General features: G+C 39.9%; 1 protein-coding gene across 3 annotated transcripts in view; it reads right to left on the bottom strand.

Annotated features, from left to right (window-relative positions):
• Rab30 (RAB30, member RAS oncogene family) overlaps positions 1-15,253 on the bottom strand; it is a 91,039-nt gene that overhangs the window by 21,437 nt on the left and 54,349 nt on the right. For all 3 annotated transcript variants that reach the window (XM_003468522.5, XM_063256378.1, XM_013151170.3), the window contains exons 2-3: positions 7,476-7,576; positions 3,938-4,021 (exon numbers count right to left, since the gene is read on the bottom strand). In XM_003468522.5, coding sequence (XP_003468570.1) covers positions 3,938-4,021; positions 7,476-7,568 — 177 coding nt within the window. In that variant the 5' untranslated portion in view covers positions 7,569-7,576. The remainder of the gene's footprint in view (positions 1-3,937; positions 4,022-7,475; positions 7,577-15,253) is intronic.

Here is a 15,253-nt window from a genome sequence, read left to right as displayed (position 1 = left end):
CCCACTAAAACACTTGTGATCCGATTTCGATATTACCAGTCATTAGGAATTTGTATGCTTTCATTACTGGAACATCTTGCAAAAAGCTCTGAGCATTAAAATATTTTCTACTACAGTGAATGCCAAGATATCTGCTGCTTTCTCATAGGAGGCTGTTTCTAGCCTCACAGATGATTATTACAGATGTTCATATTTCAGTGTCTATCACTCAACTTAGTCTCACCATTCCCTGTAATCTGTTTGCCTCTTTTCTGCATTCATAGAATATTAATATATGAAGGGAACTGTGCTATGTGCAGGGAGGGCACAATAGGAATAAAACACAATGCCTGATCTCAGAGAGCTCATAGTTTACAAAGAGGCCAAATCCACAATGAATTAACTACAGTATGATATGAGACATCTGTTAAAGAGGCACAAGAAAGACAGCGTTTGCTAATGTTAGTCGCATGCCTATCAATACATTTTCAGTACCTTTAATACTGCAGGCATAAATTTTCTAACCACTCCTACCTCCAGCATGGGGCCACTGCTCTTCTTTGTACCACTATTTAACCTTTATTGCCCCATTGTGACAATAATGTATTGTTATCACTAATTTACTAGTTTTTCCCCTTACTAGATTAAGTTCTTTGACAAGGCTGTCTTTTGTTTGACCTCATACCCTAATGCCTTCCTAACCCAGTACTAAATGAACAAAGGATTTTAGATTCACAAAGAAGAGACTAACCATCCCTAAAAAATGACCGTGGTATACAAGATTTCAGAAGTAAAATGTTACTAGCACTAACTGGTAGTTAAGTTCCTAGGGAGCAAAGATACTTTACCTGCCACAGTGCTTGGTGTGAAGTATCTACTATAAAAAGACTGAAGGATAGATGGTTGAAGAAATGATCATTTGTTCCTACTTCTATGAGTATTCTGTCTAGGACAACACAGGTATGAATAATGAGAAATACAACAAATCTTCCATTATAATCTAAGTCTAAAATATTTCAAAGTGTCCTCAGAGTTTGCTTACTATTTCTTAACCAACTGATAAAAGATAATTGACTATGTTTTCCAATTTTTAAAATTATGTTAAAATATACATAACAAAACTTATCATTTTAAAGTACACGGGTCAGTAGACTACAGTGCTTTACTTATATTTTCTGCCCAAGGTCACCTCTGTGATTCAGTAAAAGAGAGACCTCTTCCTTAACTTTGTGGATTTGGCAGGCAGTCTTAGTACCCATAAGAACCTTTCTAATGCCTTGGATTCCCTGCCATCAATGTGGAAGCCATTCTAGAAATGATGACACCAATAAGCTTTTCAATAGGCTATCAAAGGATAAATAAGTCCCTATGAGTCTTCTATGATACACTTAGTCATCCGTCTTACAGGATGACCCCTTCTTATGAGGGCTGAGAAGTCAGGAGACAATCCCGAGTTTTTGGTCCTTGTCCTGCTACTCACCAGGGAGTGATGCTGTGTAAACTGCTAGAGAATTTTCTTTTCCACTGATTTTACAGAGCGGGCTCTGAGAAGGCCTTCAAAGTACTACAAAAAGACACTTAAATATCACTAAGAAAAGGTATTCACTAAAAATTAACAAAGATGACAATAAGACAACTATTTCCTCTGGGCAGCTCTCACCTTTCTAATGGACAACAGAAGTTTCTCTCATGTCCCTACACTGATGAGGACCTTGGATTAATATAGTTGAAGAGGGCCATTCTATATCTTGAGTCTACATACTAGGTTATTTAAAAAAAAAAAAAGTTGGTTGATTTGACCTGGATTTGAGGTATTAATTGACTTTCATTTTGTACAAAGGTCCAACAGTCTGAAACTGTACTTCAGATAAGAACTGTGCCATGAACACAAAGATAACTAAAATATAAATCTTGTCCTTGCAGAGCTGTGGCCTTGAGGTAGAGTCAGACACCATGAAAAGCTGAATTTTAGGAGCATAAGCATTTAAAAATGAAGTTATAGGGCGAGGGATTTAGCTCAGTGGCATCAGCACCTGCTTTGCAAGTGCGCAGTCGTGAGTTCGATTCCTGGTACCAAATAAATAAATAAATAAATAAATGAAGTTACAGTATTCAGAAACTAAAATAGAAGACCTACACCTAAGGATTCAGGAAAGAAAGCCTGTTTTTTAATCATGGGGACCATTTCTTACCTTTATTTTTGGCAGTGCCTAGCATGTGGTAGGCACTAATGTTACTAAACAAAACAATAAATTCATGTACACATACAATTGGGAAACATAGACATCTGAAGTGAAATGCATGAAACCACAGTTATTTCTACCTAACTCCCTAGTCGGCAATCAACTCCCCTCTGCTAGCACAATACACAGCTACAAGAGGTCCTTCCCATCACCTCTTGAATATACTCCTACCTCACGTGAGCACATTTCCCGTGCCCCCTACACACTGCTCCTTCTTCACCCCAACACCATTTTTCTGACTTTCTGATTAGCATTTATATGAATTTCACACCCTGCCTTTATCTTCTAGTGCCCCCCTGTTACATGTAGTGCAGACGTCTCTGCACTAAGGATGCCAGGAAAGCTTCTATCCCAGTATTGTCCCAATACTTTTTGGTGATGGTGAGAATCTATGAAATGCTTCAAGAACATCATAGAGTTTCTCTGCCCTCCCAGAGGGAAGGAGGAATGCAAACTCATGTGGAAGGAGGATGCAAATAACTTGACTTGGGATGCCTAAATTGAGATCTAGCTAGGACCCTGATGCCAGTTTACTTTGTGCTACTGATGGCTGGCTTATTACAGTGGTGCCTCAGTTCATGAACTTGGTTCTAGAAAAGATGGCCACATTCCTGATCACGTGGAAAAGGTCACTGCAGTCTGTTCATTGCCCAGCCCAGCATTTGCAAACAAAAACAAAATTTTGCCAAATGCGTCTGTTTGTGAACCAAACTGTTTACTGACCGAAGTGCTCATAAGCTGAGGTACCACTGTATTTCTTTCCAATGTGACTTAGCTCTGAAAGACCTGAAAACAATTTCAGTAAGTAAATGGCAGGTAGAACACAGTGCCAAAAATCACTTCTTTACCATCTTCCATATCTCACTTCACATTTCTGTCATCTTGCGCCAAGGTGATGGACCTGTTATGCCTTACTTCCTCTCCTCTCATTGCAGGGGAGACCATAGAGGGAGAGTGGCAGAAGGCTGTACTAGCTCATAAAATAGGTCTACATTTTTGCTGTCTCCCTGACAGTGTGCTATGAATAAGTTAGTTACCTAATGGCTCTGAAAAAAATAGACAGGCAGTACCACTTACTTCCTAAGGTTTATAGTGAGGATTAAGGTAACTATCAAACACATGTAAAAGCACTTAGCAAAGACAAAGTACTCAGTAAACACTGTCTCCCGCTGCTATGACTGGATATACCATACTTTTTCCAAGTATGAAGCCACCCAGAAACCCAAAGTGGGGATAGGCTAGGTAGAGATCATTGATCCTTTTCTTGGACTTCTCATTTAGAACCATTTATTAGGGAAAATGGTATGCAAGAGATAGCATAATTTTAATAGGTGGCTCTTATGCCTGAATTACTAAAAGGAAATGAGGTAGAAGGCTTTTTCTTAATGTTGCTGTTCATAGCAGCTAGCACCAGTTAGGGACCTAACTTGGGAGATCCAAAAAGAAATTACTTCCTTGTAATTGCTTTCCTGTAATTATGTCACCTCTGACATAATAAAGATAAGACAGACAAGCTTGGTCCTCCATCTTCCAATATGTGAGGAACCCTCCCCAGTCTCTTCCTGCCCCCACAGAAAGGGACTAGACATAAGCCGTCACAGATGAATGCACTGTTTTCAATTAGGAGATTTAATGAATGCTATGAAAACACCACTGCACTGCTTCTCCTAAATGTTCACAGGGCACACAGACCTGATGGACATTTAACCTCTTACCTTGACTTTTTCACCATTAATCTCCACTGTCTTAATCATAAAATCAACTCCAATTGTGGCTCCTTGACCTGGGGGGAAAAGACCCTAAGGAAGAAATAATGGAAATAATAGTTACGCACATCTTTCAGTTAAATGATGTCAGCACCAGTACCCAGTCCAGTGCTTCCCTGAGCCAAGGTTAACCGGTAGAAATGAGAAGTCTGGTTAATATCATGGGAGCTGTGTTTAATTTAACTTTATATGTATATTTTGAGAAGAAGAGCTAGAGGAAGGAGAAGGTGAAGGAGTGCTGAGAAAAGCAGAAGAAAGTGGGAATGAAAGTAAGGGAAGGTGGTGGCTAATTTCAAAGAAAGACAGAAAATATCAGACACAGTGATATGATGGAAGAGCAGGGAGCCACAGAAGTGAGATCAGGATCTGGGGTGGGGATGTCTCCAAGGAGACTAAATCAAGGAAGCCTACCCCTGGCTCTCAGTGCTGCCATAGGCAGCCATGGGGCTACACACCAGTATGAAAAAACAAGAACTCAGCGTGAGCAGCTACACATGACTGTGTAGCTCTGAAATTCTCCTCGGCCCCGAGGGTGATGCCTGTCTTCACCACGGAGTGCACCATACATGCATACATTGGCTCAGGGCCAGCGACTCTGAAAAGACATCTAAGAAAAAAATCATCAAGGGAGCAATGGAGCAGAAATAGCCTTAAACCACAAGGTGGCTGAGGTAGGATTTCTAGGTGACCTCAGACAAACCATCCCACCTCTGGGCCTCAAATTCAACGAGTTTGGGGTTATGGAAACAGAAGAAGCGGAAAGGAAGGAGAAGAGCAGGGATGAGAGAAGCAAGAAAAGAGGGAAAAGCAGTAGCAGCTTTACCTTAAACTGGAAATGTAGCAGTTTCCAGAAACATAGGATTTTAGCAAAATTACATGAATATTTCCTATAAGCTTTCAGTGGTAGCAAGGAATTCTTCTAAGAAAGTACTCTTCATCTAGTCTCTCCTCTCTTTTCACTCATAATCTAAACTTTTGAGAAATTAAAGTGAAATGGACTTTATTAGGTCTGGCAGCTATGACTGGGATATCTTTAATTAAGTTCACTCCCTAACAAGAGCTCCTCAATTAAAGTTTAAACTTGAAGCCAAGCTTTCGAACCAAAAGAAAATGTTCCACTGCAGTCTGCAAAAGATAAACATTCATAACTTACAAATATTGAATCAATTTTCTTCAATTTTCACTTAGTTCAGATACAAGGCTGCCAAGGTTCAAGTTTATATAGCTCCAGCTGTTTTGCAGCCTAACAAATGTCAAAAACTCAGATAAATCCCTCCCAGAGTTTTCCCCTCCATGTTATGCCCCAACCTTTCATGCCTCAAAAATAGCTAAATCCAACTCATCTTAACTGTGCGCTAAACATGAAAAACAAACATAATCCTGTCCATGAAATATGAACTTTGAGGAGAACTGAAAGGCCGAGGAAGGTAAAAAGCAGACAGAAAAGAACAATAATAAGAAAATTATATTCATTAATAAAAACTACTGCTCAAGAGCTTGGTGTGGTGGCGCATGCCTGTAATCCTAGCATTCTGGAGGCTGAGACAGGAGGGTGACTGTGTGTTCAAGGCCAGCCTGGGCTACAAAGTGAGTTCAAGGCCAGCCTAAATGACAGAGTGAGAACCTGTCTCAGAAAACAAACAAACAAACAAAAAAAATTAATACCCAAGATGAAAATATTTTCACCTTTGATAATGACAGGGGCATTTTTGGTTGGTTGGTTTTTTGTGGGTTTTTTTTTTTTGCATTTTTTTAAGAGAATAAAACAAAACAATGAGAACACTATTGGACCTCAAAAACAAGACAGCAGAAAATTAACCATAGTTACCATAATGCACACTGTTATCCTCTAAATAGATGTTTTTGTTTGTTTTTTTGCTTAAGACATAGTCTCGCTATATTACCTCAGGCTGGCTTTGAACTCACTATATAGCCCAGGCCAGCCTCGTATTCCTAACAAACGTCCTACCTCAGCCTTCCAAGTGCTGGCATAACAGGTGTGCACTACTACACCTGGCTTATATTTTTAAAGAAACTGGTCTCAGAGGGTGGAACTGAATGATAGCAATTAGCAGCCTGAGAACCAGAAGACCTGAGTCCTAACCCCGGCCTTGCCAGTAAGGTTATGGCTGATCAAAGCCAAGTCATTCAGTCTGGCTGTCAGTTTCTCATCTGTAAAATGAAATGACTGGATTGAATAATCTGTGCCTTTTCAGCAATGACACAAGGTCAGGAGTATTTTCAACAAGGGGACTAAAAGTTTCTTTACATCTCTGCGGTTCCACGATCTTGGCCTTCTGTCAAAATCAGAAAAGATTACTAAAAGTTGGGTGGATGTAAAACCAGTTGGAGTTTCCAATATACAGTATCTGTAGTGGCTGACGAACGCTTGTTAGGTTTGTACTTTTGATTTCACCAGGCCAAGACTTAGTGACAAGTACAAATTCTATTCCATGTTCACTTAACCATGGCAAAAACCCTGACACTGCAAAGTGACTCCTGGCCCTACAACTGTTTATGTTATCTGATCTGCCTCTCCCGTTAGGCACAAATCCACAGGCTATCAGAGTTGAAAGGGGCCTTGGAGGACACCAGGTACTTTAAGGAGAGCAAGAAAGACAGAAGGACAGGAAATTTGCCTAGCCTCCAAGGACAAGCCAGAGTGGAACCAGGCCTAGGACTTTCGCATCCTGAGCCGACATTCTGCTCAGCACCTCTTGTCCTGTGCCTTAGAGACCTAGTTTCAACTTGCCCAATGGACACTTCTTGAAAATGCAAGCCATGTGCATGATAGTCCAAAAAACAGCATAACTCAATATTTTTCAGGAGAAAACACAAAAGGTCAACTTCAGAATGATTTCTAATCTCTGTATTAAAAGTTATGTAATCTTGGCACACAACTTTCAAGAGGGTTTCCAAAGGAAACTCAGACTTAGGGCATATGATAAGGATTCAAACCAGAAAAGACATTCATTTCAGTTCAAATAGTTCTTCACTGTTCATTTCATTCCCATTTAAGAAATTTTGTAAATCAGCATACCTTTTTCTAAACCAAAAACAGTTCCATTTCATGATAGGGCACAGATGGCATAAGCAGGGAATTGAGGTTTAATTTATATTAGAGCATTTTAAAAATGAATGTTCAGGTTTGATTTGATCGCCAGAGTCATTTGTTTCCACTTTTGATTGTACTGAACTAACCCATTTTTTAAATCTAATCTCTTTGCTATTGCACACTGAAACCAAAACCACCTGCCCATTTCATAAAAGGAAGCAAGAAGAGGTGTGACGTGGGAGGTTAGTGGTGACCCACAGATTCATGTTCCCTTACGGTGGTTTAGAGAAACTCTAAGCTACAAGGCTGATGTAGGCATTAAGAGCCCAGAGCTCAGAGGCTGTAAACTGAGACCAGACCCATCCTCCAGACTCCCGGAAAGCAGGCCAGACATCAAAAGCCCAAAGCTGGACTTCCAGCAAGTTCTCTCACCTGAGTAAATCGTCGGACTAGGCACGTCTTCCCCACACCGGCGTTGCCAATTAAAACAATTTTGAACAGGAAATCATAATCTTCCATACTCATTTACACAGCTGTAAGGCAAACAGAGGCAAGATGAGAGACCCAGTTTGACTTGCCCACTCTGCTCAGGCTGTACCCAGCCCTGGCTCCTCAGGAACCACAGGTCTGGCTCATTTGAAGAGCGATTTAATACTCTCCTTTGGTGACCTTGCCAGCAAGGCAGGAACACAGGTGTTTCCTTGCAGATGGACTTTATTCCTCTCACCTACCTCTTGTGATGTCAAGTGTCCTTTCACCTGGTAACCTTTATGCCTCCAACCAGTCAGGTCAAGATTGTTTTCTTTCAGTATGAGACAGAGACTGTCCTAGGCAAGATGGGATGCGAGGGGAAAGGCTCCTACTGGTCTGGGAGATCTTACCAGAAAGACTCACAGTCACCTTGTCCTTGACCACCACCTGATCCCTATCCCCTCCTGCCAGTCATGTTGATGCTAAGGGGCCTCTCAAACCATCTGTCTTCTGTCTGTGGCCTTCAGCTTATACTGTACATCATTTCCTGTACCTGAGATGCCCTCCTTTCCACTTTCTCAGGATCGCTAAGTCCTTTAAGACTCAACACAAGCCTCTCTTTCTCTCTACATCTTTCATTGATGCCTCTTAAATAAAGTGAAACATTTGCCATTCCTTTGTCCTACAATTTCCTTTCTATTTACAATTTTTTGTTTAAATGTCTACCTGATTCTTGAGGGAAAGGATTATATCTTTCAGTACTATTTTTCCTGCCCCTGGGACAAAGTAACAGTTAGTGAACATGTACTCTATAGAAGGAAAGAATTAATAGGTGTATTGCTTAAGCATAGGGCTTAGTTTGTCCGATTGTGCTGAAAAGAATACTATATAGATATGTCTACCTTCAGAAAACTATTTTAAAGATTGAAGAAGGAAAAAATCCTCCCAAAGAGCCTTGGTAGCTTTGAAGTTCTGTCCCCATGAAAATAGTTGCCTATTGAGTGCCTACTGCAGTATTTACTTTTACCATAGAAGATGTCTGTCCTTACGACCAATGTGTGCAAAGTTAATAACCAAAAAGTTAAATAAGAATTCAAGCCAATACTGGGCTCATCGTCTGAGTCCTTAGCAAAATAGAACCAGTAGATTCTGAAAGGGAAGGAAAAGAACAACTGGTGAACTCATGTGGGGAAGGAAGATGAGAACAGAGTGAAGCCTTAGGATCACTGCTAACAGCAGACTGGGAGCTCAAGGGCTGCAGGCTTGTGGCAGAAGGAGAGCCTAATATGCACTGTCTGCCGACCAGTGGGGGAAATAAGTCCCCTGTGTGCAATGATGATTTCCTGTAAATTTCAAAGATCCCTGGAAAAACGACTGAGACCTAAGCCAACACACAGTGGTGACTCAGAGAGTTCTATTTCAGGTCACTGGGCCCCTAGAGAAACAACCAATTCCCTATATAAGAATCTGGGCCATGGCTGGAGATTTAGCTCAGCGGCATAGGTGTCTGCCTTGCAAGTACGCGGTTGTGAGTTCAATCCCCAGTACCAAAAAAGAATCTGGGCCCATAAGCAGTAGTTGTACTGGCTATATGTTTGATACTGTACCTGGCCTCTTATGTATATTTCCAGTTGTTTTCACAAGTTGATGAGGCTGCTACTATTAACACTGTATTAACTGAGCGATCTGAGGTTAAGTGAAGCCGAAAGCTGGCCAGAGATTATAAAGCTAACATCCAGACTTGAAGTTCCAAAGACATCTGTATCAGCAAGAGAACTTTAACTCTGAGCCAGAGAGACCTAAGTTCAAAGCCTGGCTGTCCTGCCTTTTGATTCTGTGCCTTTCAACCAATGACAGTCACTCAGAGACTAAACTTCTGCACTAACTAAATGGGGCTAATAACACAGAACTGTGGTAGTGAAAGTAATTACTGGAACCCTCAAGGACAACACCTGGCTCTCAGCCACCCCAAATCCTTAATTTTACTCAAGTTTTCCATCGTTTGGTCTCTGCCCCCCTGCCAGCCTTCACCACCCTCCTCGTAAGCCACCTTACCACCACAGGATTGGTTTTTTTTTTTTTTGTCAGATCTTTACATATATAATATTCTTTCTGTCTAGAACACAGAACCCACTCCCCATCACCACCCCAGCCTGGCCAACTTTTACCTCCCTTTTAGATCACACCAGGCACATTGCTTTCCTCTATTATGTTTCCCAGACTTGGGACCCTCTGCTCTGTCCTCCTCCTCTCTCTACAGTGATACTCACTGTGATGTACTATAATTAAATGTTTCTACACATCACCATTACCCCTCAGCACCTAAGTACTATATATAAACACCCATGACCGTGTGCAGCATGAGAGTAACACATCTGTGGCTAGGCCTAACCCCAATCCCGTCCCGCCATCGTAACCGTCACAAGCATCTCACTGTAGCAGTAAGTTGTTTAGCTACAGTTCTACGGGGTAGACACCGTTGACACTGTTCCTAATGGGACAGATGGGGATACTGAGGGACAAGAAAACTTAAATAAGGTGCTAAGGTACCATAGCTGATAACTAGTAAAGCGAAGATTCAAATGCAGACAACCTCACTCCAGCATCCATGTCCAATTTCGACTTTCATTATGCCTGGCTCATAATAAATGCTCAAGAAAGATGTGTGCACTCATTCAGTGCTGGGAGTTAAACCCAGGGCTCATGCATACTAAGCACACACTTTACCACTGGGTTACACTCCCAGTGCCAATTATTTTTTAATGAACCTCTGGAAAAAATGTGTTTTGTCTCTTTATTTTTGGTTTGTTTGGCTTTTTGTTTGTTTGGTTGGTTGGTTGGTTGGTTTTTGTCTGTGCAGCTCATGCTGGCCTTGAGCGTACTCTGTAGCCTAGGTTGGTCTTGAACTCACAACAATCCTCCTGTCTCAGTCTCCCAAGTGCTAGGATGACTGGAGTGCACCACCATGCCCAGTTTTTTTGTCTCTTCAAAACTGCAGACTTTATGTCCACCCTTTTGATTTGATTGACTCTGTTCTGTTATATCACATTTGGTTCTACTCCCTTCCAAAAAAGTAATAAGAACTGTGGGAGTAACAAAACCCAAAATGTGTAATTGTCATTGTACAAAAGAGAGGAAAAGAAAGTACTCTAAATGATATAAATGCATGTCTGTTTAAGTGTATAAGATAGAAAATGATATCACTGAGCTTTATTGGATCATTGAACAGAACTGTTTGCAGTCTCACTGTTGGAATGTCCACTTTACAGGCTTTAACTTTGTGACTTGAACAATTATTTCTAAGATGACAATATGTAATCCATTAACTAGTGATTTCCTACTGTTTATTTTTTTTCTGTAAATCTGTATAACTTGTACCCTTTCTCTGCTTTTTTTTTCTCCTTAAATAAAATTTTTTAAAAAAGATATAAAGAAAAAAAAAACTGCAGACTTCTATGGCTAAGGCTGGATTATACACTCCAAATTATCTTCTGGTTACTGTTCTGTTTCTAATAAAAAGCACATTACTGAATGAAAGGCTCAGAAGAGTCTCTGGAAAATATTATGCTTTGAGGAAACGCTTCCATTCAGCTCATAATCAAACAACCCAGGCATTACCAGTTACTATGTGATGAGACGGTCTCCCAGGAGAGGGAAACCTATTCAGAAGGAGACTGCCTTGTCACACCCACCCCTAAATTGCAACAAAAGTCACACTTCACCTGTGGGGCAAACATGCTGAAAGATACCCTGCTAGGCAAGCACTATTTTCACATGGTTATGGTCAGTAATAATAACTCACAATTTGTTCTCAGTACTTATTTATGTGCAAGTATTCTTCTACATGTATTTATTCATCTAATCCTCACAAAAACTCTGTGAATAGGTGTTCTTTATCATCACCTCTAACTTACTAAACAGGAAACTGAGGGGCAGAGATTATTCTAAGGTCATTTAGTTCATTTTAGGACTGACATACAGTACAAGCTCAGGTTCATCTGACTCCAAAGTTTGACTCCTTTTAAAACAGAATGCTGCTACTTTCTGGGCATGGTGGTATATGCCTGTAATCCCAACATTCAGAAGACTGAGACAGGAGGATCGCCACAAGTTGGAGGCCAGGCTTAGGGGCTATATAGTGACTTCAAGCCCAGCCTAAACTATATAGTGAAATCCTGTTTTAATAAAAATTTAAAAAAATAAAAGAATGCTGCTACTTCTTGCCTTGTGAATGACCGTATCACTATATCTGTCATGAGGGATGGAGGCTCAACTAATTGGATACCCATTTCCATTAAAATGCAGTGTTCTGGGGGCTGGGGATTTAGCTCAGTGGCATAAGCACCTGCCTGGCAAGTATGAGGTCATGGATTCGATCCTCGATACCAAAAAACAAAAAAAACCATGCATTGTTCTAGAAACTCTCTGCCCTGGTAGCATCATAAGCATTTGGATGTGGCCACACACTGGTTTCAGATCGCACACTGCTTGCTCCTCACTATGCCCCAGCCCAGGTCTCCCTAAATATCACAATCACCACAAGAGTTCTAAATAATGGATTCATGCATGAGATTCACAAAGGGAAAAACAAATCAGGAAAAGGAAGGAAAAAAAAACAAGAAATGAAATCTCCTCCTCCCCTACTTTCTGATCCCCCATCACTATCATAGGGACTTATCTCTGTTCAAAAACTGGTAGTCGGGGCTGGGGATTTAGCTCAGCGGCATGAGCGCCTGCCTTACAAGCAGGCAGTCATGAGTTCGATCCCTGGTACCAATAAAAAGAAAAAAAAAAACCAGTAGTCAAGCCAATAGTGATGGTACAGCCCTGTAATCACAGCACTTTAGAGCCTAAGACAAGATGATCACAAGTTCAAACTCAGCTTGGACAATTTAGAAAGACCCTGTCTCAAAATACCTCTGAAAGGACTGGGGATGCCGCTCATTGCAAAGTTCCTAGGTTCAATACCTAGTATCAGGAAACAAACAAACAAACACGCAAGTCTCAAGTAAGTCCCTTTTTGCCAAGGTCTCGACTTGTTCGATGTGTGGAAGAGGTTGGTGAATGGGCACCAAAGGCCCTTTCCTTGGCAGTATGCGGTGTCAAGGGAATGAAGTCAACAGGCCTGTGTCTATTACAGAGCCCTGCAGTGTTTCCTTACTTATATAATGGGGATGATATTAGAAGTTATATCACTGGGCTGCTTGCAAGATAAATAATATATGTAAAAATCCTTCTTTTAAAATGTAATAATTAAATGTGGTTTTTCCTTTTGATAAATTATATACACAAAATAAAAAATTTATATACATATATATGTATATAAATAAAAAAGGAAACGTAAATCATCTATAATCTCTTTCCTTGCATCTCTTCCTGGGTATAACTGCAATTAACATTTTGGAATACACCCTTCTAATCCTTGTATGTATTCAAATTTCAGTTTCAGGTAGCAACAAAGTTTAACGTGTTTATTCCAAATATTGTATGAGATACATGAATAATTTTTTCAGCAGTTCTAGGTACCAAACCCAGGACCTCACACATTAGGCAATCTCTCTTTACTGCTGAGCTACAGATCTAATTCTGCCATATGAATAACTTTATTATTTGTTTATCTGTAACTCAGAAATTAACCTGGCGACCCTATATTATATTTGGCAACGCTGCCCAGAGAAACTCTGCATAGTTAGGTCCTAGTCGGGACAGAAGCCATAAATAACACAACACCTTGTGGAGGAAAACAGGAAAGGCATGAGAAACAAGGTATCTCTGATAAATCCAAAAGAATCAAATACAGGAATAATAAAGGCAACAAGTAAAATGTCAAGAAATCATTACAAAGCTGGCTCTTTCAAATCTGGACCAGCCTTCAAGAGCTGAGTCCAAGCTGGCCACCAGGCTCTATAGACAAGTCTGTTCCTCCCTGACAGTCCCAGAGCACCATGGTGCTTCCCCCAAGTACACCCAGCACATAGGTCTGCCCGGTGGAGGTGTTGGGATGTGCATGTCTACCACCCCTACCATAAGAACAAGTACTCATCTCTGCTAACCCCACTGCCCTGTCCAACTTGTATACACTGAATTAAAAGTTTTTGATCCATCTTTCACTCTAACAAGGTTCTATTATTAGAACCTTGGAAGGTTCTAAGGTTCTATTATTAGAACCTTAGAACCAAGGAAGCTCATTATTACTCAATTACTAGGAGGCAATTACTAACCATTACTATAATCAACTGCTACAAGCTCACTTGCTTTACATCAACTACTAATTTCATATGATTGCAAGTTAATTATCTTCCTTGGCCTCTGATGTCAAACACTCACCTGTGCCAAGGCTCCTCCTCATTCACCAGAACATAAAGGCTAACATTTTGTTATGTGGCCCTTTACCATTTACCATGAACATCATCTAATCTGGGCCTTCCAAGATTCCATGAGTTAGGTTGTATCATTCATTCTGCAGGTGAGGAAACTGAAGGTGTTGACAGTGAAGTGATCTGCCCTACGTCACAGCTTGTGATGTATCCTGTCCAAGGGCAACTTCTTTACTGAACATGCTGTTTTCGTAGATTCCTGAGTATATGGATCATAATTTGAACATACACATACCAGAAGTAGTTCTACACATTTTTCCATAGATAATTTTATTTCATCTTTTCAACAGCCCATTAGCTCAATATTATAAATTTGATACTGATATTATAATATACATTCTTATTCCTATATAATACATTCCTATTATAACAGATAAGGAAACTGAGGATCTAAGAGGTTGGCTGATATGTTTGTGGAAAATTAAGTTAGAACTCTGTCTCACTCCTTGTACTTAAATAAATTCTAGATGGTTTAAGTTTTAAATCTTTAAAAATGAAAATAACAAGAAGTATATAATCTAAAAGTGGGAGGACTAAGAATTACTCAAAATCAAAGCCATATTGTAAAACTTTAAAATTAACAAATTTGATTTTTTTTAAATTCTGCATTGCAAAACTATAAAATAAAGAGCTATCTAAATATCTATGATACATATAAATAAATCTAATTCCATTAAATAGATAAAGAATTCCTATAAGTGAACAAGAAAAATTCAAAAACCCAATAGGAAAAATGAGCTAAGGACATGAATAGATAGTTAATAAGAAAGGAAATAAAAGCACCTATATTTAAGGGAAAAAAGACCAACCTCACTTATAAAAGAAGATTTAGCCTATAATGAATACATAGTAAGAGGCCATTTTTCAACTCAGACTGGCAAAGTTCGTTCTGTATTGGAGAAAGTATAGAGAAATGGGGCACTTGCATGGTGTGACTGAAAATAATGATGAATGTTTACAGTTTCAAGTTATTACAGTAAAAGGCACATTGCTATTAATTCCCCTCAAAATATTTCTCCTTGCTTTGAACATGCTTAGCCTATCCTTGCTACTTTCCAAAGTACTTCTGGAAGTTCTTTTTCATGAGTGTCTTTTAGATATACTGTCATGGGCAATCCACCAAGTCCTGAGTGGATTTAAAACATTTAGTTTTTGTGATCTTTATGACTTTGGGGAAGCACCAAAAGTCACATGGTACCAGACATTGTTTATGAGGTGGATGAGGACACACTGTAATATTTTTGCAACACTGGATGGCACTCAGCTACAGCATTTGAAACAATTTTGATCATACCTTGTAGACATGAAAGAGGAATTTCAGAACTGCAAAAACAATATCATATGTGTTCATAAAGAGAGGGA

The sequence above is a fragment of the Cavia porcellus genome, unplaced genomic scaffold (genome assembly GCF_034190915.1).
Source record: "Cavia porcellus strain 051 isolate PalLab524CR breed Dunkin Hartley unplaced genomic scaffold, mCavPor4.1 scaffold_9, whole genome shotgun sequence".
Lineage (NCBI taxonomy): Eukaryota > Metazoa > Chordata > Mammalia > Rodentia > Caviidae > Cavia > Cavia porcellus.
Note: the sequence above shows the minus strand (reverse complement) of the source record. Positions and strands in the feature narration are given on the sequence as shown.